General features: G+C 35.8%; 1 protein-coding gene and 1 pseudogene across 2 annotated transcripts; both read right to left on the bottom strand.

Annotated features, from left to right (window-relative positions):
* Nucleotides 1–417: 417 nt before the first annotated feature.
* Nucleotides 418–4105, bottom strand: LOC146941250 (serine carboxypeptidase-like 42; annotated as a pseudogene). Its single transcript, XR_015030031.1, has 10 exons — nucleotides 3853–4105; nucleotides 3385–3492; nucleotides 3208–3300; nucleotides 2983–3075; nucleotides 2476–2564; nucleotides 2081–2347; nucleotides 1850–1983; nucleotides 1502–1594; nucleotides 664–781; nucleotides 418–600 (listed from the first exon to the last, which is right to left on the bottom strand). The product of XR_015030031.1 is annotated as a serine carboxypeptidase-like 42 (transcript).
* Nucleotides 4106–6516: 2411 nt separating this feature from the next.
* Nucleotides 6517–26289, bottom strand: LOC146941249 (uncharacterized). The gene is made up of 6 exons (XM_085755015.1): nucleotides 25914–26289; nucleotides 25782–25846; nucleotides 25483–25658; nucleotides 23668–23776; nucleotides 23284–23320; nucleotides 6517–7016 (listed from the first exon to the last, which is right to left on the bottom strand). Exons 1-6 carry the CDS (start codon nucleotides 26248–26250, stop codon nucleotides 6745–6747), a joined length of 996 nt encoding a protein of 331 aa, XP_085611141.1. The 5' UTR covers nucleotides 26251–26289; the 3' UTR covers nucleotides 6517–6744.

Raw genomic sequence — 26289 nt, 5'->3', positions numbered from 1 at the left:
ATGCCACCTATTCTTATTTGTTTATGTCTTCCACCTACTCTTAGTAGGTTTATGTATATTCTTATTGTATATATATATCTTCTTGTAACAAATGGAACGGCAAGGACATTAGTTTACAATATTCAATATATCATTATTCTCTTACAGTAAGAATTGTACAAAAGAGAGGGGAATGATCACAACATATTGTGATCGATCGTTTGACAGTAGTGCTGAATAAAGACCGAAGAACAAATAATACACTGAATATTGTTATTTTTCCTCTATTTTAATATATTTTTAACTTATCAACAAAGTAATACGAACCATTTGGACTATAGAACATACACTTAAATATGATATATAGATTTGGCAGACTCATATCCCATTTATTCATACGTAATTTCATCAATAATTTAAGGTCGGGTTGTATCCCATTTATTCATACGTAATTTCATCAATAATTTAAGGTCGGGTTGTTTTTGGCAATCTTCTGCCACGTACAAAGGAACTGAATAGATGCAATGCTTTAGAAGGTTGCGCATAAGGTACTATGTGACCTGCTCCTCTTACGGTGGCGAAAGTCAACAAATTTCCATACTTAGTTACCCAACCTCCAACCTACACATGAGGAAAATGGTTAAATTGTTACTAATACACACACTCGAGCGCACACAAACGCACCTGGCCTCTATGGAACCAAACTCTATATGAGTCTGTAATGTTGAAATTCAGGTCATGAGCTAGTTCACGAATGAGTCTTCGAGAACCTAATAATGGCACAACTGAATCTTGGTCTCCACTGTCATAATATTAATTTAACATATATAATGAGCTACGTACCAATCAAAACATGTAAAATAAATAATAGGCAATGAGTCTCATTTGCTTAAAAGTAAGAGTGATCGAAGGATACTTCAACACTCGAGAAAAACTATGATATCCAAAACAATGAGTCTTTTTTTATCATAGAATAATATATTTTATTTATGGCTTTGTTTGAATGATAAAGAAGAAAATAAACAAAAATAAACTATTTATTGAAGTATAAGTTATTTAGAGACCTTTTTTTTTGTACATCTTTTTAATTATTGTCAAGGTTTTTTTCTTCAAAAAAGTATTGTCTAGTAGCTTAATTGTCTATTTTTTTAATGGTGCCTCATGTAGGACTAAGTCGTCCCATTTTTTTTATTTTGCTAAGGACCAAAATTATTCCGATAGTTTTTTTTAAAGACTAAGATGAGTTTTCAGATCACTAAAAACAATTAAGGGTTAATTAATTAAATGGTCTCTATAAATATCTATAACTTCGTCTTTAGTCTCTACTAAAAACAATCACACATTTTAGTCTTTGTAAAAATTTCCGTCGGCATTTTTAGTTTCTGTAAAAAATTTCGTCAGCATTTTTTGCTTAAAATTGCTAAAAGAAATGTTACAAGAACTAAAAAGTGTATTTTTGTTAGTGACTAAAAACAAAATCCTAACATGGACAATTTACTTAATTAACCCAAAAATTAATTACCTATAAACCCATACTGGAATATGGTTTTGAACTATCCGTTTGAGAACTGGAAGCATATTGATATCGTGATCTGCATCATTGTAATTTAAAACACTACAACAATGAAAAAAGTGAATATCAATCATTTGATTAGTAATAAAAGAATACATGTTTACTATAATACTAAGATTATACTTTGCCCGTCCATTTGAAGATTAGTCTTAACTCAATCCCGCAAAATCAACATGTAAGGTGACGATTGCAATTATTTTTATAAACTTTATTCTAATCATATCTCTAGTTTAAACGACTTGAGTTTTGCCAATAATATTTATATCAACGTATGTATTATAATTTATTTATACTCACTCACTGCACATAGACCATGGATAGGGCAAATTAGTACGGTTAGCATGGAGAGCCTTCTGAACCTCCGGAAGGTTAAGATAAAAATAGATTTCAGAGTCCATACAAATATCTACACTTAAACTTATTTTAGTAGCCTGAATTAATGAAATATCAAAATTAATTAGTTCATAAATCTATCGTTAAAAATAAAATATTATCACAAAAACAAAACAAATGAAATGCAAAGAGTACCATTCTTTTCAATCTCAGTTCTTGTTCAGCTATAGATGGATAACAAACATCAAGAATCACATCATAGTTGTCTATATACTCGCTCACAATATCTTGAGCATCAACCATGGCATCTTTACATGATTTAGATAAGTTATCATAAGATGCATAAAAATTGCAATCATTCATAATGGTAAGGCCTATTTCATCGGAAATCATTCCATGTGACCAGTAATACTCATATGTTGCTTGTGTATCACGACTGATTTGCAAAAGTGGATTTCCAATCTAGTAAAGGCCAAAGAGAACTGTTACATAAATAATCAATAACCAAATGTACAACATTGATCCAATAGTGACACGGATATAAAGTTATGAGTAAATTAACAAAAGATGTAACGTGAATGGAATCTTACAGCGACTCCTTTTATATTGAATTTGAAACCAGTTGAATGATGAGCATTATAATCAAGAATAACGTTAGCTAACTGAGGTATGAAGTGCCCTAAATAATAGCATTATAAATGTTAGCAAGAGAAAAATTTGTTCAAGGTTGAGATCAAAGGCAGAAAAACACAATTAACAAAAATAGAAAAGACAAGCAAAAAAATAATGAAATTCATTTGGATTTTCTAGAGTAAAAAACTCACTTTAAAAATTAAAACAGTTAAACGAACAACTAATGTAAAAATAAATTGGGTTGATAATTTTATAACATATACTCCCTCTGGTAGTATTTATAAGAAAAAATTAGTGTATTTGGACCAAATTTTATACCAAATACATTATTTTTTGTTGAATCAATTTTTTCGTATGTATATGATTAGAGGAAGCATATTGCACTAGGAATGATGACATAGGTTTTGGAATTGCAAGACAATAAGTTAGTTAAAATTAGGGTTTGAGTTATAGTTTTATTGAACCTGCATAACTTTCTCCTGTCAGAAACAACCCCCTTGATCTATAGGAAGGAAACTTCTCGTACCATTTTAACATGAACAAAAATGTATCATTAGCTGTCAAAAAGAAATTAAGGAATTATATATGTTCATGCCTAGTAAAACAAATAGATTGCATGTATAAATTTTCTCTTCTTTTGCATAGATAAACACTGCATAAATTAGTTCCCATAAAATTTAAGTCAATACCTGTGGAGGCGTCATCATAATTATAATCGGAGGCTGTATTTGAGTATGACCAACCAACTCCAGCAGGAGACTCCACAAAGAGGAGATTGGAAGCTATAAAAAGAGAAGGGAAGACAATATATGTGTGTGAGAATTAATTTCTCCAATATTAAAAAATACTCATAATCATATACATACCTCTATTCCAAGATTTTTTATTTCTTCGTAAACCACGTCCATCACCAGTAGGATAAAATGGACCCAACTCCGTAAAAGCACCTCCTCCAATTGAGGAACATCCTGGACCTACAAAATTTAAAAAGTTGATTTTTTTTCCGCCAAATTAACATGGTTGCTTAATTTCTCACCATCAAATGACAATTTATTTATGATCCTTATAAGATGATTTGTATACGGTTTCATTCAAGTGTCAACTGTTAGAAAAGCCATAGTAATAGAACAAACAAGAATAAGCAAACTAGAGACCACAATATTATAGTATGAGTATTTTGTATTTTTTTTTTATTAAAAGAATGTTTTATATTTGAATGAATTATTAGAAATGGATTGTATTTTATATATGTTGTTGCGATAGAATTGTGGAAAACAATATAATAAAAGGGATATCTGCAAATTTATATGCTCTTAAAATTAATCAATTATTACCTCCATTGAGCCAAAGGGTGAGGGGCTTTTTGTGAGGGTCATGATCAGCCTCAACAAAATAATAGAAGAGGCTTCTCCCATGCTTTACATCTATATCAATATAGCCAGCATATTGTTTGAATTCAACCTTAGGTTGGCCTGGCAACTTCACAATGAAATCCTCAATTGGGTACCCTTCAACCCTAATAGTAGTCTCGAGGAAGCTCCCATAACCCACCACAATCAACACCCAAAAAAACCAAGACTTAACCATTCTAATAACTCAATTTCCCACTCAAGAAACACAACCTATATTCATTCATTGAGAAGTCATTTAAATAATGTCACCAAATTAAAAATAATAAATATTATTTTTATTATTTGTTAGACCAGAAGACACAATTTCATGCAAGGTCAGAACCATTAACCTTGTTTAGTCTTTGCAATTAAATTATTTACATAAGTATTAGAATTGCATAAGTATTAGAATTGCATAAGTATTAGAATTACATAAGTATACAATTAAACGTGAAAATAAATAATTAAAATCTTAAAATAAAATTAATCTTACATAATTAATCTTACAAAATGAATTACTTACTTTTTTAAGAATTCAAAATTTGAATTAATTAAAATAAAATAAAAACTGATTTACAAAAATCTAAACGTGAAAATAAATAATTACAATCTTAAAGTTCCAACAATATAATTGTCCTTTCAAAAAAAAAAAAACAATATAATTGTCAATAATTACATTATTAAAATTTATCATACATTTCTTTATAAAGAAAGTAATATGAAACAAATAAGTTTTTAACCCACAAATTTTGAATATGGGCCTTATTCCAGTTCACATACACACGTAAATTGTCATTTATAACCCGCTCTATTTTGTGAAGGTCTATTTTAGCAAGATACACCTTTTACTTTAGACAATAAATACCCCTATGTTGTTTTTTGAAAAAGACAAATATGAAGGATAAAAGTGTAAATTGCTGTTTAAATATTTATTTTTATTTTTTAATTTCTGCTTTTGGGTCCCACTCTCTCTTCTCTCTTACCTTTCTTCTTCCAATTTTTTCTAGTCACCTGAACTTGTTCAAATTCAAAGAAGATACACAGTAGAGATTTAAAGAAGATCCAAATCCAAATTTGAGTGTAATTAGTTCCTCTAATTAGTACGCTTCATTGGAGCATTAAGTTGATCCCTTCAATTTTCGTCATCTTTCATGAGGCTTCCATTGAAGCACGCACAGCAGTGATGGCACACAAAAAGAAGACGAAGTTTGAGTGTTTTGAACTCTTTCTTTTTTATTATTTTCATTTCATCACATTTTGTTACGGATCAACCACATAATTCACCAATAATAATTTCTCCACGTATAGAAGGAAAATGTAGAGAAGCAAGCTTTAAACATAAATCAATTGTGTAGTTGTAGCTGGGAAGACAATCACAAAAAGTGAAAGAGAAACAGGACGTGGGGGAGTGGAAGAGACAAGAAAATATTGGAAAATAAAAAAAAAATTAACCTTTAAATGGAAATGACTTTTGTATCCTTTAAATTTGATTCTCTCAAAAACCAAAGATGTGGGTTTTTTGTCCAAGTCAAAAGGTGCATCTTGCTAAAATAGACCTTCACAAAATAGAGTGGGTCTATTGTAGCAAACCCCTATATATATATATATAAAAAAGTAAAAAGTCTGGTCAATTATGATGATAATAATAACAAAAACATATTCATGATTTATTATTTGTAATCAACACCTTCTATATATAATTAAGGACCTTGTTGACCAGGTAGCTTTTTTGGACTTAAAAGTGACGTGAACACGAGTTTCTTCCGTACTTGTGGTAAAGAGTAGAAAGAAGGCAATTATGACAGTGGCGCTCTAAAAAGGCTTGGTGGTTGCGGTGGCAAAGCTAGTCAATTTTATACGGACGGGATGGCCAACTATTAAAAGAAAAATAATTTAAATTATTATATTATATACCAAATGCAACCCATTATAAGACTCAAATTTAAATAAATTTGAAGGAGTGAGTAGTGTCTATTCGCAAATGAGAGTATAGACAACACACTCTTGAATATATACTTTATAAGACACTCTTTTTATTGGTGAAAGTTTATATAGATCCTACTAAATTATGTGGATTTCGTATAAATTTGATGATAAATATATAAATTTTAATCGATAAAAAATATTGTGTTATTGACCAAAAAAAAAAGATTGTGTTAAAGAAACAAGTCTTTCATGATCACTAGACTATAGTCACAAGTCTTAGACACGCTAAAAAAAATATATAACCAATATTTTGATTATTTTTTAACAAATCAAAAGAAAAAAAATGTTGAATTAATATTTTATGAGTGTGCCTAATAGATGAATATTTGGTCATGTGACTATACAAGAATAATAATCCGTGTTAAAGAATATTTGGTCGTACCTTGTATCAGAAAAACATATCTAATTTGATTCTGAGATCAAGGATAGCACAATTTAATTTGGCTTAATATCTTTCATCAAAGTTTAATAGGAAATACAGGTCGCATACCGTGGTATGTTGCCGTTTTCATTTGTGGTAGTGGTTAGGTTGTTTGAGTTGTTCAATTAGAAACTCAATACTTGAGATAGAGGGGAAGAATATGTTTTGCAGTGACCCAAAAAATCACACAAGTCTATGACGAATAACAACAGCTTATGGTATGTCTAAGTTGGATAGATAGAAGAAAACATAAAATTAAAAGGGCAGCCCAGTGCACTAAAATTCCCGCATACGCATTGTCTGGGAAGGGGTCCCACCATTTTAACAAAACAACAAACAAAATGTGAGATCCTTAAGTGAGTGTACATATACAGACACATAGACGAAGATGGAGATCTAACTTTCAACTGTCAAGGAAAATAAACCATTTAAATGTCTGAGTGTAACCGTACAAAAAGTAACGAATCAAAGGGAGTACTTAAACGCCATTCTCTTTGCTTTTTATTCAGCGGTCTTCCTTTCCCTGCTTTCTCTCTGTTGACTCTCACGTTTGCTAAACTCCAAGTGCAGTATTCTGTTACCATGTCGAAGGATTCAAGCTTGAAAATACCATCACCTTCTGCAGGTGAATTATTTGCATTGTCATCAATGACATATTTCACATACATAGCTCTCTCCTTGAATCGGTCTAGGTCATCTGTGTTTTATCTTGGTTTTTCGGGTGTCAAACATTGATTACGTTTGAACCTTTTAAACCGGTGATATCTTATTTTTTTCTTGGGAAGGGAAAAAGTAAGCAAAACCCTTGAGAATCGAGGTCCGGGAGTTGTTTTCGCTACGGGAAGGTGTTAGGCACCCATAACGACTATAGTAACCTATAGGAACCGTCTTTAATTTCTACGCGCGCGCTTTATTTTTAAATGCTATTTGAAAATGTTATTTACACCTAAAAGTTACTAAGTGAAGAATTGGAGGGAGAAGAATGTTTTTGGATTTTTATTTTAGTTGAATTGAAGGAATTTTGTTCCTTGCCTACGTACCCGTTTAAGGGATCAAATCCACCGTAGTTCTCTTTCAAAAATGTTTTTGTTTTTGTTGGTTGATTTTAAGTTTGAAAATTGGAATTTTGAAGAATGGAGATTGAGAGGCCTCAAGGGCATGAGATTGTAAAAAGTGGGGTTGGATTAGTCATTTGCAAAAGAAGTCAAAGTTTGATTATTTTCATTGAAATTTGATTAAGAAAATGGAAAAGGAAAATTCAATGGGATCTTGATCCCAAGGTTTATTATGAAAAAAAGGTTTGAATGAAGTTGGTTCATATTTTTTTGGAAAATTGACTTTTTCTAAGTAATAAGCCTAAACATTCATCTAAACATACAATCCTAAACATACATCTAAACATGCATATTCTAACTATATATCTAAAGTGAAGTGTGTGCATGTGTCGGTGCTTGTGTCGGTGTACATTATTAGAGTCCATTGTCCTTTACATCATTGGCCTAGATACATTCTATGGTCTTGCAAGAAATAAAATGACATGAAAGTAAAATATTACAAGAACTCCTAAGTATTACATTCTAAGCCTTGGTACAAATTAAATTGCAAGAAATGAAACTATAATGGAAAAATGAAGTATGCTTATGAAACATGAAACAAAAGGGTTAGTAGAACAAAATGTAAAATGAAATTGAAGCGAGCAAAAGAGCATAGCAAAGCAACTAGAATTTAACAAGGAAATAGCCAAAAAAACTTAACCAAGAGACATGATGAAATTGTATTTGGAAGCTACTAAAATTCTAAGGCAATACCAAAGCCTATAATCCTCACATTAATGGTAAAATTCCAAAGGTTTTAAATCTATCATGATGTGAGAAATTAAGGGACATTAGCATGTAATACAATCATAGTATTTCCAAGCCTATTTGCACTTTATTTGACACAAAAATACACATTATTCACATAGTACAAAATCCATGATAAGAAACCAAACCAAACAGCAAGTATATACAAAATCAAGAGGCCAATTCACTCAAAAAAAATGCATATTCAAAGCCACATTTATGCACTAAAATTCAAGAATAAAATCACATCACCATTTTCACAAAAAAACATAACAAAACGTGCACAAATTAACAAGACACGAACACGCACATATATTTTGGAAGCAAGTTTCAATTACGTTCCACAAGCAAGTATCAAATGCCGAAACTTGATCACAACAATTTCGAAGAAACCTTCTAGAGACTTTTATAAAGATTTGAACCAAAATTAATCATATGGAATTAACAAAGAACCAAAAGATTTTCCACATGTTGTGACCAAGATTTATCATGAAAAGTGCACTAAAATTCATCAAAAGACACAAGAAAAATACTAGAAATTTTATGGAATTTCCAAGAGTCTTGGAACATAGGCAGAGGTGTGGAAATCAATTTGCAGTGTACGAATAGCAAGTAAATTCACCGAAAATGAAATTGGTAACACACAAGGCCCAAGCCCATACCTTAGAAGGAAAACCAAGTCACATGGAATTGGTAGCTACAGCTTCAGTTCTTCATTCGGTTGAGCTATCACCACGTGAGGAAATTGCATATTCTAATCTCCATGAACTATTCCAATTTCCACAAGCAAGCGAAAGGCTATCTCCTCCCATTAATTCCACCGCCATTCCCTTTCTAATTTCCACACCATTTAACAAAAACACCATTAGAAGCTTCTTGAATTGGAAAACCCTCACTACCGCAAGAAAACATCATCACTCTTTTACTGAACTCATGAACAATTCGAGATTTGGAATCAATTGCAGACCCAGTGTTTGATAAAACGCCACTGAGAACGTAGAGTTTACGAAGCGAACCGTCAAAGAAGATCTGACAGTGTCGTTTACTGACACGACGGTTATTGAAGACGAAATGGCAGTCGTGATGCTTCCGGTTTGCTCGATCTGCTTCGAATTCTGGTATGGTTCCGTTGTTTCTACAGCTTCAGTTCCTATTCGCCCTTCCCCTTTCACGAACTGGTTCAGCATCCGCCACGTTTCCGCTTCGATTCCATTGCTGCTCGGTTTGCTGAAGAAAACTCAGCCGTAAATCTTGACTGATTTGGGATTCACGACGGTGAATACTAACCTTGATGATGATTGGCAGTTGCGCAGTGACGGTTAGCGCCGACGTGAGCTGTTCATACTTTGCGATTGGAAGTTTGGAATTCTTGCTTTCAACGATGAGTCCGAGAAACTTTCGTGAGGATTTGCGATGAATTGATGCTTTTGATTATGAGATTTTTGTGAATCGGTAAAAAAATTTGTGGAATTGGTGAGTTTTTTAATGAGTTTGGGAAGTTATGGAGGTTGTTGTGGTGGTTTAGGTGGTGGTGGAAGTTAGTTATGGTGGAGAGAGAGAAGGTGGTTGAAGGTTGTTATGGTGGAGAGAGAAGGTGGTTGAAGGTGGAGGAAGTTAGTTAGGGTGGAGGAAAGTTGTTAGAGGAGAGGGAAAATTGAGAGAAAATAATTATGAATTTTGGGATTTTTTGTAGAGTTTTTGTGAAAATGATTGAATGATTGGTGTTGACCATAGGTTTGACTTATATAGGTGATGTGGTAAGCCTTGGACCAATGGGAGTGGGACATGTGGCACTTGACTTGTAACAAACCTTGACTTTGACTTAAAAAAGGATTAAAATGCAAATAACAAAAGTACGAGGACTAAAATGGAAATTAAAACTAAAATTGAATTGAAAAAGTAAATTGAAAAATAACGTAAAGCGATACGATTAAAAACAACAAAGCAGATTAAAATGAATCAGCAATTTTATGTGAAATGACCAAAATGCCCCTGGAGGCTTAAAACGACGAAAAATGACTCAGATGAAATTTTAAAATGGATTTTTAACAGGAAATTAAAGCAAGAACTTATACAAGACTCAGAGACAATTTTTTTTAGAATTTAAACAGGGCTTTGACACATGAAAAGACTAAAATGCCCCTAGGGGCAAAATTGACTCAAAATGACTTCAAATGCAATTTTTAAAATGGGTTTTGACATAGAATGAAACAGAGACTTATTCAAACTACTTGAAAGGACTCAAACAACTCTTTAAAAGACTGAAAGAACTTTTGACATAGGAAATGACTAAAATGCCCCTAGGGGCTATACTGACTAAAAAAATGACTTAACTGATATTTTTGAAATGAATTTTGACATGAGATTGAAACAAGGGCTTATACAAACCAATTTAAAAGACCCAAACAATTTTCAAAGATTAAAATGAGTTGAATGCAGGAAATGACTAAAATACCCTTTTTCATGAATTTTGCAAATAACATTGAAATAAAATGCAGAGAAAGATGCAATTGATCAGAGACATATCAGATGAATTATAATGCAAGAAAAGAAGAATTGAACAAGTATTTTTAGGTCCAAAATTAGGGTATAACAGCTGCCCCTATTTAAGTTTCTTTGTCCGGGGAGTCAAGAGACGAAGTCTTAGAATTGACGGGACGAAGATACTTAAATATTAACATTTGCACTGCTTTTGGACATAAAAATACGCTTTCAGATTTTCAAACAAACACGAATGCCATGCAACATTTCATTTATGAATGCAAGACAATCGAACCGGAATCTACGGGCTGTGTCACACCACCAAGGGATTTATAGACATCAAGGTAGAAAGAACGGGCAACAAATAGACAGGTACAAGCTGTTCTTTGGATCGAACTTGCCACTTGACCGAGAGATACAAACAAGAGACGGGTACAAGCTGTTCTTTGGATCGAACTTGCCACTTGACCGAGAGATACAAACAAGAGACGGGTACAAGCTGTTCTTTGGATCGAACTTGCCACTTGACCGAGAGATACAAACAGGAGACGGGTACAAGCTGTTCTTTGGATCGAACTTGCCACTTGACCGGAAATATAGACAAAAGGTAGATACAAGCTGTTCTTTGGATCGAACTTGCCACTTGATCAATATCACAACATATAAGTTGACGCAAACTGTTCTTTGGATCGAACCTGCCGTTTGACCGGTAACAAAACATAAGCAGAGGGTACAAACTGTTCTTTGGATCGAACTTGCCGTTTGACCGGAAACATAGACATATAAGCAGGTACAAGTGGTTCTTTTTGGATTGAACCTTGCACTTGACCAGTAATCAAGATACAAATTGAAAGTCTGGTTTAACAAGATACCAATTGAGGGTAAATTGTCATTGACTTGATTTGAAAATAGACATGACCATTTTTGTTGGCCCAAAAGTAAATTGACATTGATTTGAACTGAATTGACAGTTGAAATTGACATCAGCATTGACATTGACATTGACATTGGCATTGACATTGACATTGACATTGACATTGGCATTGACATTGGCATTGGATATTAACATTGACATTGACATTGACATTGGCATTGGCATTTGACATTAACATTGACATTGACATTGACATTAGCATTTGACATTAACATTGACATTGACATTGACATTGGCATTGGCATTTGACATTAACATTGACATTGACATTGGCTTTTGACATTAACATTGACATTGACATTGACATTAGCATTTGACATTAACATTGACATTGACATTGGCATTTGACATTAACATTGACATTGGCATTTGACATTAACATTGACATTTGACATTTGACATTGGCATTGACATTGACATTGACATTGACATTGGCATTTGACATTAACATTGACATTGACATTGGCATTTGACATTAACATTGATATTGACATTGACATTGGATTTTGACGTTGGAAATTGCCATTGGAGATTGACATTGACTTGGAAATTGAAATTGACATTGAAAATTGCTTCGAATTTGACATTGAATTGAAATTGAGATTGCTTCGAATTTGACATTTGACATGGTTTGAAATTGAGATTGGAAAGTTGAGATTGCATCGAATTTGACAGTTGAAATTGAATTGAATTTTGACATTGGAATTGGAATTGAAATTGAAACTGAATTTGACAGTTGATAGTTGGATATGCAGCATGTATGTATGATACAGCAAGATTATTGGATATATGAGCATATAAAATGCATGATTATGCATGTATGAATGCTTAAAATGCATGATTGGCTTGTAATTTGGCAGAGAGAGTTTCACATAAATAGACAAAACATTGGAAGATTGGGCACGTAGTGGCTCGTGCTGCAACATAATCACAGGGGGAAAACCTCTTTGGAGAGACCGTCGTTGAGAGACGTATCGAAACCATGGCTGAGGGCAATAAAACTTGTAAAGGAGAGACCCTTGGAAGGTTCTTGGACACAGTTCGCCGTTGCTAGGCGTGTCAGTGCTGGGTAAACATTGGATGTTCGCATCTGTGGTCAATGCTTTTTTCAGTATTTCATTCTTTCATTTTTCATTTTCAAACCCCATTTTTGCCTGAACCGCCCTTTCGGGTTTTCGATTCACCGGGGAGTAAAGATTCTTTTCATTGCCCCATTTTTGCCTGAATTGCCTTCATAGGTTGTCAATCAGCGGGGTGCTCATTTTTGCCTAAGCCGCCCTTTCGGGTTTTCAACTTAGCGAGCTTTTCATTTTCATTTTTCATTTTTTCATTTTTTCATTTTCGTTCTGTTTTTTTTCATTCTTGCCATTGACCACAGATCATCCCGGGGAGTAACCTGCTTGTAACATGTATTGGAATAGACATTGACATTCATTCATTCATGCATGTTTCATTGAAATGTACCCTGTTGCTCAGGTTTGCTTTCAAAATAGACAGAAAAAGATTTTTCAATTTTCAAAAGATATTTGTTTCAGACATTGACATTATCAAATAGAAAGAAAGTATTTTGTATATAGCATTGAAAGTAGAAAGAAAAGTAGAGTTTCAAACAATAGCACAGGCTCAAATTGATGTATAAGAGTGAGAGTTAGCCAAAGGCATGACTTCACGGATTTACAAAGCTTGGAAAATGGTAATTTTATTGGTTGGTGATACATTGAACACGATGACCGCTACATTTCATAGAAATTTTGAATTCACAAGTACAGAAGCCTCTGATGAAGACGATCATTGACAGTTGCAGATGCCCCAAGGGGTGATGGTGATTTGCCAGATATAGTTACTTGTCTTTTATTGTCAACCTCATTTTTGCATGAACCGCCCTTTCGGGTTTTCGGCTCATCGAGGCGCTCATTCTTGCCTGAGTTGCGTACAATCTCAGCGAGCTCTTTCATATTCATTTTTTTTGTCCCTAACTTTTGCCTGGATCGCCCTTTCGGGTTTTCGATCCACCGGGAAGCGCATTTTTGCCTAGGCCGCCCTTTCGGGTTTTCGACCTACCACGCTGTTCTTTTCTTTTTAGACAAAGTATTTCTTGACTATATCGGCATTGACAGGATTTGGGAGTTCAACCCCATCCATGTGTGTAAGAATCAAAGCACCACCAGAGAAAGCCTTCTTGACAACATAAGGACCTTCATAGTTAGGTGTCCACTTGCCCCTTGGGTCGGGTTGTTGACTTATCCTTCTTTTCAATACGAGTTCGCCCTCCTTGAATTCTCGAGGTCGGACTTTCTTGTCAAAAGCATTCTTCATTCGCACTTGATACAACTGTCCATGAGTCATAGCATCCATACGCTTCTCTTCAATCAGATTCAACTGATCATACCGACTTTGACACCATTCAGCCTCAGTTAACTTTGCTTCCATGATTACTCGAAGAGATGGAATCTCCACTTCCAGAGGGAGAACTGCTTCCATACCATATACAAGAGAGAAAGGAGTTGCCCCGGTTGAGCTGCGCACTGTAGTACGGTAACCATGCAAGGCAAAAGGTAGCATTTCATGCCAGTCTTTGTAAGTAGTGACCATCTTCTGAACAATCTTCTTGATGTTCTTGTTAGCGGCCTCAACTGCACCATTCATCTGAGGTCTATAAGGAGAAGAGTTGTGATGTTCAATCTTGAATTCTTCACATAAAGCTTGCATCATGCTATTGTTCAGATTGGAACCATTGTCAGTGATGATTTTGTTAGGAACACCATATCGACAGATGATGTTATTCTTGATAAACTTGACAACCACTTGCTTGGTCACATTGGCATAGGAAGCAGCTTCAACCCACTTGGTGAAGTAGTCAATTGCCACTAGAATGAAACGATGTCCGTTGGAAGCTTTTGGTTCAATTCTTCCGATCATGTCAATGCCCCACATAGAGAAAGGCCATGGGGAAGATATAACATTGAGAGCATGTGGAGGTACATGAATCTTGTCAGCATAAATTTGACATTTGTGGCATCTTTTAGCATGTTTGTGGCAGTCATGCTCCATGGTTATCCAGTAATAGCCGGCTCTTAACAGTTTCCTTGACATGGTGTGGCCCGAGGCATGGGTCCCAAAGGTACCATCATGTACATCATGCATCAACTTCTCAGCTTCTTGTTTGTCAACACATCTCAACAAGACCATATCATAGTTCCTCTTGTATAGGATTTCTCCGTCCAGAAGGAATTTGCTAGCCCATCGTCTCAAAGTCTTTTTATCCCTGTTGGAAGCACCAGGTGGATATTCACGATTCTGCAAGAATTGTTTGATGTTGTAATACCAAGGCTTTTTATCATTCACATTCTCATCGGCTTGATCTGGCATATTTTCAATGGTAAACACATGAGCGGGTCTATCAAGACGCTGCACTTTGATTACAGGCACATCATTCCAGTGATTGATACGAAACATGGAAGACAGAGTAGCAAGAGCGTCAGCCATTTGATTTTCATCCCGAGGGATGTGGTGCAGCTCAACCATGGTAAAGTATGTCAATAGACGTCTTGCGTAGTCACGGTAAGGGATCAGCTTCTCATGATGAGTCTCCCATTCACCCTTTATCTGATTAATAACAAGTGCAGAATCTCCATAGATGTCAAGGTGTTTGATTCTCAGGTCAAGGGCTTCTTCAATGCCCAAGATGCATGCTTCATATTCAGCTATGTTGTTTGTGCATTCAAAAGTTATTCGAGCAGTGAAAGGAATGTGATGCCCCTGCGGTGTTACAATGATGGCCCCAATTCCTTTACCATAAGCATTAACAGCACCATCAAACACCAATCCCCACTTGCTATTGGGATCCGGCCCTTCATTGATCAGTGGCTCTTCACAGTCTTTTGCCTTCAGATACATAACTTCTTCATCAGGGAAATCAAATTTAATTGGCTGGTAATCATCAAGAGGTTGACAAGCAAGATGCTCAGCAAGGACACTTCCTTTGATTGCTTTCTGAGCTTTGTTCACAATATCATATTCAGACAACAACATTTGCCAACGCGCAATCTTTCCAGTAACAGCAGGCTTTTCAAAGATGTACTTGATTGGATCCATTCGGGATATCAACCAAGTTGTATGATTCACCATATAATGACGCAGGCGTTTGGCAGCCCAAGCTAAAGCACAACAAGTCTTTTCAAGCATTGTATACCGAGTCTCACAGTCGGTGAATTTCTTGCTCAGATAGTAGATAGCATGCTCTTTCTTACCAGTCTCATCTTGTTGACCGAGAACACAGCCCACTGAATCATCTAACACTGACAGATACATAATCAAAGGCCTTCCTTCCACTGGCGGGACAAGGATAGGTGGTTCCAACAGGTATTCTTTAATGCTATCAAAAGCTTTCTGACATTCATCATTCCATACAACAGGCTGATTCTTTCTGAGCAATTTGAAAATTGGTCCACAGGTAGTAGTCATGTGAGATATGAATCTTGAAATATAATTCAGACGTCCGAGGAAACCTCTGACTTGCTTTTCAGTTTGAGGGGCCGGCATCTCTCTGATGGCTCGGACTTTGTCAGGATCCACTTCAATGCCTCTTTGGCTGACAATGAAGCCTAGCAACTTTCCAGATCGTACACCGAATGTACACTTGTTAGGATTCAACCGCAGCTTGTACTTTCTCAATCTTTCAAACATCTTTTTCAAATACACAACATGCTGCTCTTCATCACTTGACTTCACAATCATATCATCAACATATACTTCGATCTCTTTATGAATCATATCATGAAACAGAGTGGTCATACCCCTTTGATAGGTAGCACCAGCATTTATCAAGCCAAACGGCATCACTTTATAACAGAACGTTCCCCATGGAGTGATGAAGGACGTCTTTTCTCTATCTTCAGGAGACATTCGTATTTGATTATAACCAGAGAAACCATCCATAAAGGAGAACACTTTGGATTGAGCAGTACTGTCAACAAGCACATCAATATGAGGCAATGGGAAGTTATCTTTTGGACTGGCTTTGTTCAAATCTCTGTAATCAACACACATTCGAACTTTCCCATCTTTCTTTGGTACTGGTACGATGTTGGCAATCCACTCAGGGTATTCAGCCGTCATGAGGAAACCCGCATCAATTTGTTTTTGTACTTCAGCCTTGATCTTAAGAGCCATGTCTGGACGAGACCTTCTCAATTTCTGTTTGACAGGAGGACATTCAGGTCTTGTCGGTATCCGATGTTCCACAATCTTGGGATCTAGACCCGGCATATCTTCATAGGACCATGCGAAGACATCTGGATAATCATGGAGAAGCTGAATGATCTTCCTTTTCACTTCTGGCTCAAGTGCAGCACCAATCTTGATCTCTCGCTTGTTCTCTTCAGTACCCAGGTTGATAAGCTCAATCTCTTCCTGGTGAGGCTGAATGGCTCTTCTTTCTTGCTCAAGCAGTCGAGTGATCTCATACGGTACCTCTTCATAATCATCATCCTCATCTTCGGCTTCATACACGGGGAATTCAAAATTTGGAGGAACCATAGGGTCACTGTGTTCAACGGGTTTATTATGGTTCAATCTGCATAATATGATTGGGATGATTTTTAGAAAAATGTTTTTCTATGCAGATTTTTGAAATTAATAAGAAAATACAGATGTTTTGGTTTTTTCTGGCATTACCATTATTTCCAAGAAAAAGGCACTAAAAAGTAAAAACAAAGAGTCGTGAGAAAAACGACAATCTTTTATTGATAACGGCAATGCCGAAACAAACACGCCCTTACAATGATATCACTTTCGCCTTGGGCAGAGCGAAAGGATTGTTATTTTGAAAACAAAAGACATGAGCAACAAAACACATTACATGGAAGCATGCATGACTAAAGGAACATCAATGGCTTCCCAATTTCTCACAGTGCCTCCTGGTATAACAAAAGTGGGCACGTAACTTCCTTCAGCAGCATCTTCAGTAATAGCGTTGATGAACCCAGCACTGTAGAAAGTTCCCTTTGAAACACCAGAGGTTGGGGAGAATCCAAGGCCCTCTTTACGCTTGTTTTCCAAAATCTGAATCACTTTGCCCCAGCCAGCAGCTTGCACTGCTTGAACAGCCTTCTGGGCATCTTTCAGTGAAGCCATGCTAGCACCAGCCCTCCGGGGCTTTGCACCCTCAACAGTCAAGCCTTGGAATGACGTCCCTTCTGCGGACCCTGCTTCAACACAAGAGAACGATGATATTTGGCTAACCAGAAATGCCTCCTCACCATATATGGTGACAACCTTACCGTTTCTCATGAACTTGAGCTTCTGATGCAAAGTGGATGTGACTGCTCCAGCGTCATGGATCCATGGTCTTCCGAGGAGACAGCTGTAAGAAGCGTTGATGTCCATGACTTGGAAAGTGATTTGGAATGTCTCTGGACCAATGGTAATTGGCAAGTCTACCTCCCCGAGAACATCCTTGCGGGATCCATCAAAAGCTTTAACCAGATAGCTGCTACCCCTCAGAGAAATTCTGTGATGGCTCAATTGCCTTAGTGTGGATTCAGGTATTACATTCAGAGACGATCCAGTGTCCACCAACACATTGGATATCATGTCGGACTTGCAGTGTACTGAGATATGCAGAGCCAAGTTGTGGTGTTTCCCTGCTTCGGGGAGTTCATCATCACCAAACCCCAAGTTATTGCAAGCAGTGATGTTACCCACTATTCCATCAAACAGAGACTTCATGATCAACATAGGCATGTTCCAGTACCTTCATCAACACTTTCCTGTGAGCTTCTGAGCTCAAGAGCAGAGACAAGATGGATATCTTTGACGGAGTTTGCAGCAGCTGGTCAACAATCTTATAATCGCTCTTCTTGATAAGCCTCAGAATTTCGTCCAGGTTAGATTCTTCAATGGGCTGGCCCGAGGGGCTGGCATTCTCTTCCTCAAGGTTAGCCATGTTCCCTCTCTTGTACAATCTTGTTTGATGAACTCTATCTGGTTGGCGAATCTTGCGAGCACGAGCCACCTTTCAGACTGCGGCAGAAGAACCAGGAGACAATGAGCACGGGAAGCCATTTGTGACTGATGAATGATGCATATGATGCATGATATGCAAATGCAAAAAGACTCTTTTTTGTCAGAGGACTTGTCAAAGTGGTTGTGAACATCACGGAGAAACACGGTTTTATTTGAAGATCTTTGAGCAAAACTAGAAGTTTAGTTGAGATAGTATCACTTGGTGTTCACATCCGTGATATTCAAAAGATGACTTGTCTAAGTCCTCCGATAAATGTATGGAAAAAAGTTTATGCAAGTATGCATGAATGCATGAATGCATGATTATGTTCAAGTTCGGAGAAAACATGGTGGGTTTGAAGTTCAAAGTCGAGGAGTCATGGGTGGACACGATGTCCGGTGAAACTAGGGTTTTAGGATAATAGTAACCGGGTTCTAAGAAGGTTCCCAAGTTGCAACCTCTCCGACGTATCTCATGGTGTCACGAGACAACTCTCGCTCCATGATTATATGTGGAAGGTCTAACTTGAGTGTAGTATCGCGTGACGACTAAAACTCGAGACGACACTCGGTTTAGCCTCCGCACTACGTCCTAGAAAATGGCCATGGATGGGTTTGGTTATCTACGGTTCATAGCGTCATAGTACAATTAGAAGTAAAGTGCCTAAACGCGACAACCCGCGCCGACAACATCACCTCCAAAATGCCTCAGCTATGTGGGATTGATCGCATAATCCAAAACACGAGGCAACCCCCGGAATGAATTGTCGATTATATCCCTCCTAAATCCTAAGTTCACTCAGCCCGGGTGCAGGACTTTTGATATTCTCACCCCACACGTTTGCAAGAATTTAAACATTTATTCACATAGGAAAGCATATAAAAGAAACAAGTAAAAATACAAGCGCAAGCGTGGAAATAAAGACTAGGCGTAACTCTCGAACGTCCCCAGTGAAGTCGCCAGCTGTTTTATCTTGGTTTTTCGGGTGTCAAACATTGATTACGTTTGAACCTTTTAAACCGGTGATATCTTATTTTTTTCTTGGGAAGGGAAAAAGTAAGCAAAACCCTTGAGAATCGAGGTCCGGGAGTTGTTTTCGCTACGGGAAGGTGTTAGGCACCCATAACGACTATAGTAACCTATAGGAACCGTCTTTAATTTCTACGCGCGCGCTTTATTTTTAAATGCTATTTGAAAATGTTATTTACACCTAAAAGTTACTAAGTGAAGAATTGGAGGGAGAAGAATGTTTTTGGATTTTTATTTTAGTTGAATTGAAGGAATTTTGTTCCTTGCCTACGTACCCGTTTAAGGGATCAAATCCACCGTAGTTCTCTTTCAAAAATGTTTTTGTTTTTGTTGGTTGATTTTAAGTTTGAAAATTGGAATTTTGAAGAATGGAGATTGAGAGGCCTCAAGGGCATGAGATTGTAAAAAGTGGGGTTGGATTAGTCATTTGCAAAAGAAGTCAAAGTTTGATTATTTTCATTGAAATTTGATTAAGAAAATGGAAAAGGAAAATTCAATGGGATCTTGATCCCAAGGTTTATTATGAAAAAAAGGTTTGAATGAAGTTGGTTCATATTTTTTTGGAAAATTGACTTTTTCTAAGTAATAAGCCTAAACATTCATCTAAACATACAATCCTAAACATACATCTAAACATGCATATTCTAACTATATATCTAAAGTGAAGTGTGTGCATGTGTCGGTGCTTGTGTCGGTGTACATTATTAGAGTCCATTGTCCTTTACATCATTGGCCTAGATACATTCTATGGTCTTGCAAGAAATAAAATGACATGAAAGTAAAATATTACAAGAACTCCTAAGTATTACATTCTAAGCCTTGGTACAAATTAAATTGCAAGAAATGAAACTATAATGGAAAAATGAAGTATGCTTATGAAACATGAAACAAAAGGGTTAGTAGAACAAAATGTAAAATGAAATTGAAGCGAGCAAAAGAGCATAGCAAAGCAACTAGAATTTAACAAGGAAATAGCCAAAAAAACTTAACCAAGAGACATGATGAAATTGTATTTGGAAGCTACTAAAATTCTAAGGCAATACCAAAGCCTATAATCCTCACATTAATGGTAAAATTCCAAAGGTTTTAAATCTATCATGATGTGAGAAATTAAGGGACATTAGCATGTAATACAATCATAGTATTTCCAAGCCTATTTGCACTTTATTTGACACAAAAATACACATTATTCACATAGTACAAAATCCATGATAAGAAACCAAACCAAACAGCAAGTATATACAAAATCAAGAGGCCAATTCACTCAAAAAAAATGCATATTCAAAGCCACATTTATGCACTAAAATTCAAGAATAAAATCACATCACCATTTTCACAAAAAAACATAACAAAACGTGCACAAATTAACAAGACACGAACACGCACATATATTTTGGAAGCAAGTTTCAATTACGTTCCACAAGCAAGTATCAAATGCCGAAACTTGATCACAACAATTTCGAAGAAACCTTCTAGAGACTTTTATAAAGATTTGAACCAAAATTAATCATATGGAATTAACAAAGAACCAAAAGATTTTCCACATGTTGTGACCAAGATTTATCATGAAAAGTGCACTAAAATTCATCAAAAGACACAAGAAAAATACTAGAAATTTTATGGAATTTCCAAGAGTCTTGGAACATAGGCAGAGGTGTGGAAATCAATTTGCAGTGTACGAATAGCAAGTAAATTCACCGAAAATGAAATTGGTAACACACAAGGCCCAAGCCCATACCTTAGAAGGAAAACCAAGTCACATGGAATTGGTAGCTACAGCTTCAGTTCTTCATTCGGTTGAGCTATCACCACGTGAGGAAATTGCATATTCTAATCTCCATGAACTATTCCAATTTCCACAAGCAAGCGAAAGGCTATCTCCTCCCATTAATTCCACCGCCATTCCCTTTCTAATTTCCACACCATTTAACAAAAACACCATTAGAAGCTTCTTGAATTGGAAAACCCTCACTACCGCAAGAAAACATCATCACTCTTTTACTGAACTCATGAACAATTCGAGATTTGGAATCAATTGCAGACCCAGTGTTTGATAAAACGCCACTGAGAACGTAGAGTTTACGAAGCGAACCGTCAAAGAAGATCTGACAGTGTCGTTTACTGACACGACGGTTATTGAAGACGAAATGGCAGTCGTGATGCTTCCGGTTTGCTCGATCTGCTTCGAATTCTGGTATGGTTCCGTTGTTTCTACAGCTTCAGTTCCTATTCGCCCTTCCCCTTTCACGAACTGGTTCAGCATCCGCCACGTTTCCGCTTCGATTCCATTGCTGCTCGGTTTGCTGAAGAAAACTCAGCCGTAAATCTTGACTGATTTGGGATTCACGACGGTGAATACTAACCTTGATGATGATTGGCAGTTGCGCAGTGACGGTTAGCGCCGACGTGAGCTGTTCATACTTTGCGATTGGAAGTTTGGAATTCTTGCTTTCAACGATGAGTCCGAGAAACTTTCGTGAGGATTTGCGATGAATTGATGCTTTTGATTATGAGATTTTTGTGAATCGGTAAAAAAATTTGTGGAATTGGTGAGTTTTTTAATGAGTTTGGGAAGTTATGGAGGTTGTTGTGGTGGTTTAGGTGGTGGTGGAAGTTAGTTATGGTGGAGAGAGAGAAGGTGGTTGAAGGTTGTTATGGTGGAGAGAGAAGGTGGTTGAAGGTGGAGGAAGTTAGTTAGGGTGGAGGAAAGTTGTTAGAGGAGAGGGAAAATTGAGAGAAAATAATTATGAATTTTGGGATTTTTTGTAGAGTTTTTGTGAAAATGATTGAATGATTGGTGTTGACCATAGGTTTGACTTATATAGGTGATGTGGTAAGCCTTGGACCAATGGGAGTGGGACATGTGGCACTTGACTTGTAACAAACCTTGACTTTGACTTAAAAAAGGATTAAAATGCAAATAACAAAAGTACGAGGACTAAAATGGAAATTAAAACTAAAATTGAATTGAAAAAGTAAATTGAAAAATAACGTAAAGCGATACGATTAAAAACAACAAAGCAGATTAAAATGAATCAGCAATTTTATGTGAAATGACCAAAATGCCCCTGGAGGCTTAAAACGACGAAAAATGACTCAGATGAAATTTTAAAATGGATTTTTAACAGGAAATTAAAGCAAGAACTTATACAAGACTCAGAGACAATTTTTTTTAGAATTTAAACAGGGCTTTGACACATGAAAAGACTAAAATGCCCCTAGGGGCAAAATTGACTCAAAATGACTTCAAATGCAATTTTTAAAATGGGTTTTGACATAGAATGAAACAGAGACTTATTCAAACTACTTGAAAGGACTCAAACAACTCTTTAAAAGACTGAAAGAACTTTTGACATAGGAAATGACTAAAATGCCCCTAGGGGCTATACTGACTAAAAAAATGACTTAACTGATATTTTTGAAATGAATTTTGACATGAGATTGAAACAAGGGCTTATACAAACCAATTTAAAAGACCCAAACAATTTTCAAAGATTAAAATGAGTTGAATGCAGGAAATGACTAAAATACCCTTTTTCATGAATTTTGCAAATAACATTGAAATAAAATGCAGAGAAAGATGCAATTGATCAGAGACATATCAGATGAATTATAATGCAAGAAAAGAAGAATTGAACAAGTATTTTTAGGTCCAAAATTAGGGTATAACAATCTGGAATCCGAACAATTCTTTCAACACCTGGAGACGACACCTGAAGGAATGCATTTAAGATATCAAAACTGATTGAAACAATATTGAGCAACATAACACATCACAATTTCAATCCATTAGCATTATCTTTCAAAATCAAGAGGGATATCATTATCAATATAACGTTGGACCCCTGACACCATATGGTTCGTTTGCTCTAAAATATAAAAACATTATTAAAAGCTTCTTGTGGAATGTGGATAAGCCTAAGCCAAAAGTGAAAGCAATTGAACGAAAGAATGTGTCAATAATTTGCAGTCTCGAATATTGTTGATCGTGATAATCACGGATTATATCTCTACCTCCTATATAAGAAGACAAAATGCAGTAAGATACTTGAGTTGGTACCTCCAAACTTAAATTCTCAGGAACGAATTTGGCAAGTTCTGCTTCATCCAATTTTGCTCTGTAAGCTGTAGAAAAGGCTTCAATATCTTCCATGGTGGGGGATCCAGATCTATTGTACATGGCAATCAGAATTCATAAATAGAGCATACATCCAATGTATATAAGCAAGCAATTTCAGTTCAGCAGCAGGTTATGCAAAAATGAAATAATTGCATTAGGGGGCACAAAACAATGCCGATTATTGATCCTTGACGAGCGCCTCTGTTGTTAAATGCCAGAAACTCATTCATTGAGCAGCGCATGAAAGCATTTACTGTTTTTAACTATAAGGTAAAAAGTCCTTTAACCGTCGCAAAAAAGGTTTGTACTCAGAATCTGTGATAAATTAGGCACCAACCCGATGCAGCACTTCGGAACCTGTGATATAATTTTACAATCTCAGGACTTTTTCTTACTTCTTAAGGAGGGAAGGTGCCACAGGACAATAGTCAGTTTCTTTCCATATGCCCAACAGAACTTAAATTACACAATAAAAGCTTCTTCATTTCCTCACAAAAATACCATATACTAATAACCTGAATTAAACTTCAACATATTTTTTCTAGTGAACATAGTTAACATATAAAATTGCAACAAAAACCCACATCAGGATCAAATGGTTCTAAATTCTGAAATTTAGCCTAACGCCCTATCCTAGTATACCAATACTAGTAATAGTACGACTAAGCATGAATGAAGGAAACAATCCTCAAATTAAATATTAACATGAGCCAATTACCTAACTAGAAGATAGATAAACCTCTATATATCATTATTTCCAAAGAAATCGTTATATAGCAAAAATATTTCATCACCTATCGTGCGCGCGCGCACACACGCATTATATCCTGCTTACTATATCTGGTCATACAAATTCAAACTTACACCCGCTAAAGATTCATAAAAAACCGTTCAGAATCAATATGCATTTGTTCATAATGATCATCAAATTCAAACTTACACCCGCTAAAGATTCATCAAAAACCGTTCAGAATCAATATGCTTTTGTTCATAATGATCATCAAATAACAAAATTAATGAAACTATCCAAGTGTTTAAGGAAGTTCAACTATCTGAATCATGTAAACATTTCACAAACTGAGAGACATATCAACAAATATGGCGAGGTAAGTGGTAACCCACGTTTGCTTGTCACTTAATCTGATAAAATTGATTGAATTTTGATTAAAACAGCATAATCAACAAGGTTCCCCTCAAAAACATTATTACCTATCATAATTAAATTTAAGGTTAAATAAGTTTTTCGTCCATAAAAATATAACAAATTTTTATTTTAGTCCCTAAACATACAAACAAGATCTTTTTCGTCCTCCCAAAATTTTCAGTTTCATTTGTTGTCCCTAACGGCTAGTTTGTGTTCATGCAAATGAGATATTTTTCGTCCTCCCAAAATTTTCAGTTTATTTGTTGTCCCTAATGGCTAGTTTGTGTTCATGCTAATGTCAAGGTTATGACCCTTTTATATTCAAAATGTTTCCAATATATTTCTATCTAATCTACTATGTCCAATCCAAACATGTCCATATTATGTTAAAGAAATGTCAATAACATGTCAAAATTATGTCTATTAGGGATCAAAAACAAAATGGAATATTTTGGGAGGAAGAAAACATCTCATTTTTATTTTTTGGACTAAAATCCGAATTCACTATATTTTTAGGACCGAAAACTTATTGAACCCTTAAATTAATCTCAAAACTTCTATTCTACTCATAATAATAACTAACAAAATAGTGATGAACAATGATGCCTTACTTGTTTGAAAGCTTCTCAATGCGCACTTGAATGGTGGAATTAACCAAAGTTTTAAAAGCATAAATTTGCAAGTCACCATCAAAAGACATAGTAATCTCTTTAGCAATTGCTAATGCTTTTTTATCCCACCATGTTCCGGCAAGGGAAATTCCACCACCCGCGCCGCCATCACCTGCCTTCAAAAACAACCAAATTCACATTCCTCAATAGCCTAAAGACGAAACTCATACACACTACATACTGAAAAATAAAGAATTGCGGGTAAAATATCAAGTTTCAAGTTTTCCAACAAAACTTACATAGGGCACACTATCCTCCTCTTCTTCGTCATAGAACTCGACGCCATCCTCATCCATTTCGGTCTCTATAAAAAAATTCAATTATAGTTTATCAAAAAAAGTAGTTGAGAAACTCATAGTAGTTCTACCTACCGTCTTCAAATTCATCTTCTTCTTCTTCCTCCTCCTCCTCCTCTTCTTCTTCTTCTACTTCTTCTTCTTCTCCTTCTTCTTCTTCTGATATTTCTTGAACAATGGTGGGTTCTAGAAGGGGTTCAAAATCAGAATTTTTGTTTTTGACATGAAGAATAACAAGGGGCTTTATTGGAGTATGCGGAAAAGTGCAAAACTGAGAAGATAATTTGGTTGCAGAGCCAGAGCGAGAAGTAGAAGGAGCATAGAAGCAATTCCTAGACCTAGTAATGGTGGCAAGTGGCGATGATGAAGGAATCCGCCACAGTTGAACGGTTGAAGATTTAATCAAATCCATTCAGGACATTGGTGTGATGTGATATGAAAATATCACTAA

The sequence above is a fragment of the Medicago sativa genome, chromosome 3 (genome assembly GCF_051527215.1).
Source record: "Medicago sativa cultivar Bolivia chromosome 3, Bolivia_mono, whole genome shotgun sequence".
NCBI classification, from domain to species: Eukaryota; Viridiplantae; Streptophyta; class Magnoliopsida; order Fabales; family Fabaceae; genus Medicago; species Medicago sativa.
The sequence above is the reverse complement of the archived record's forward strand: the minus strand, read 5'-3'. Positions and strand labels throughout refer to the sequence as shown.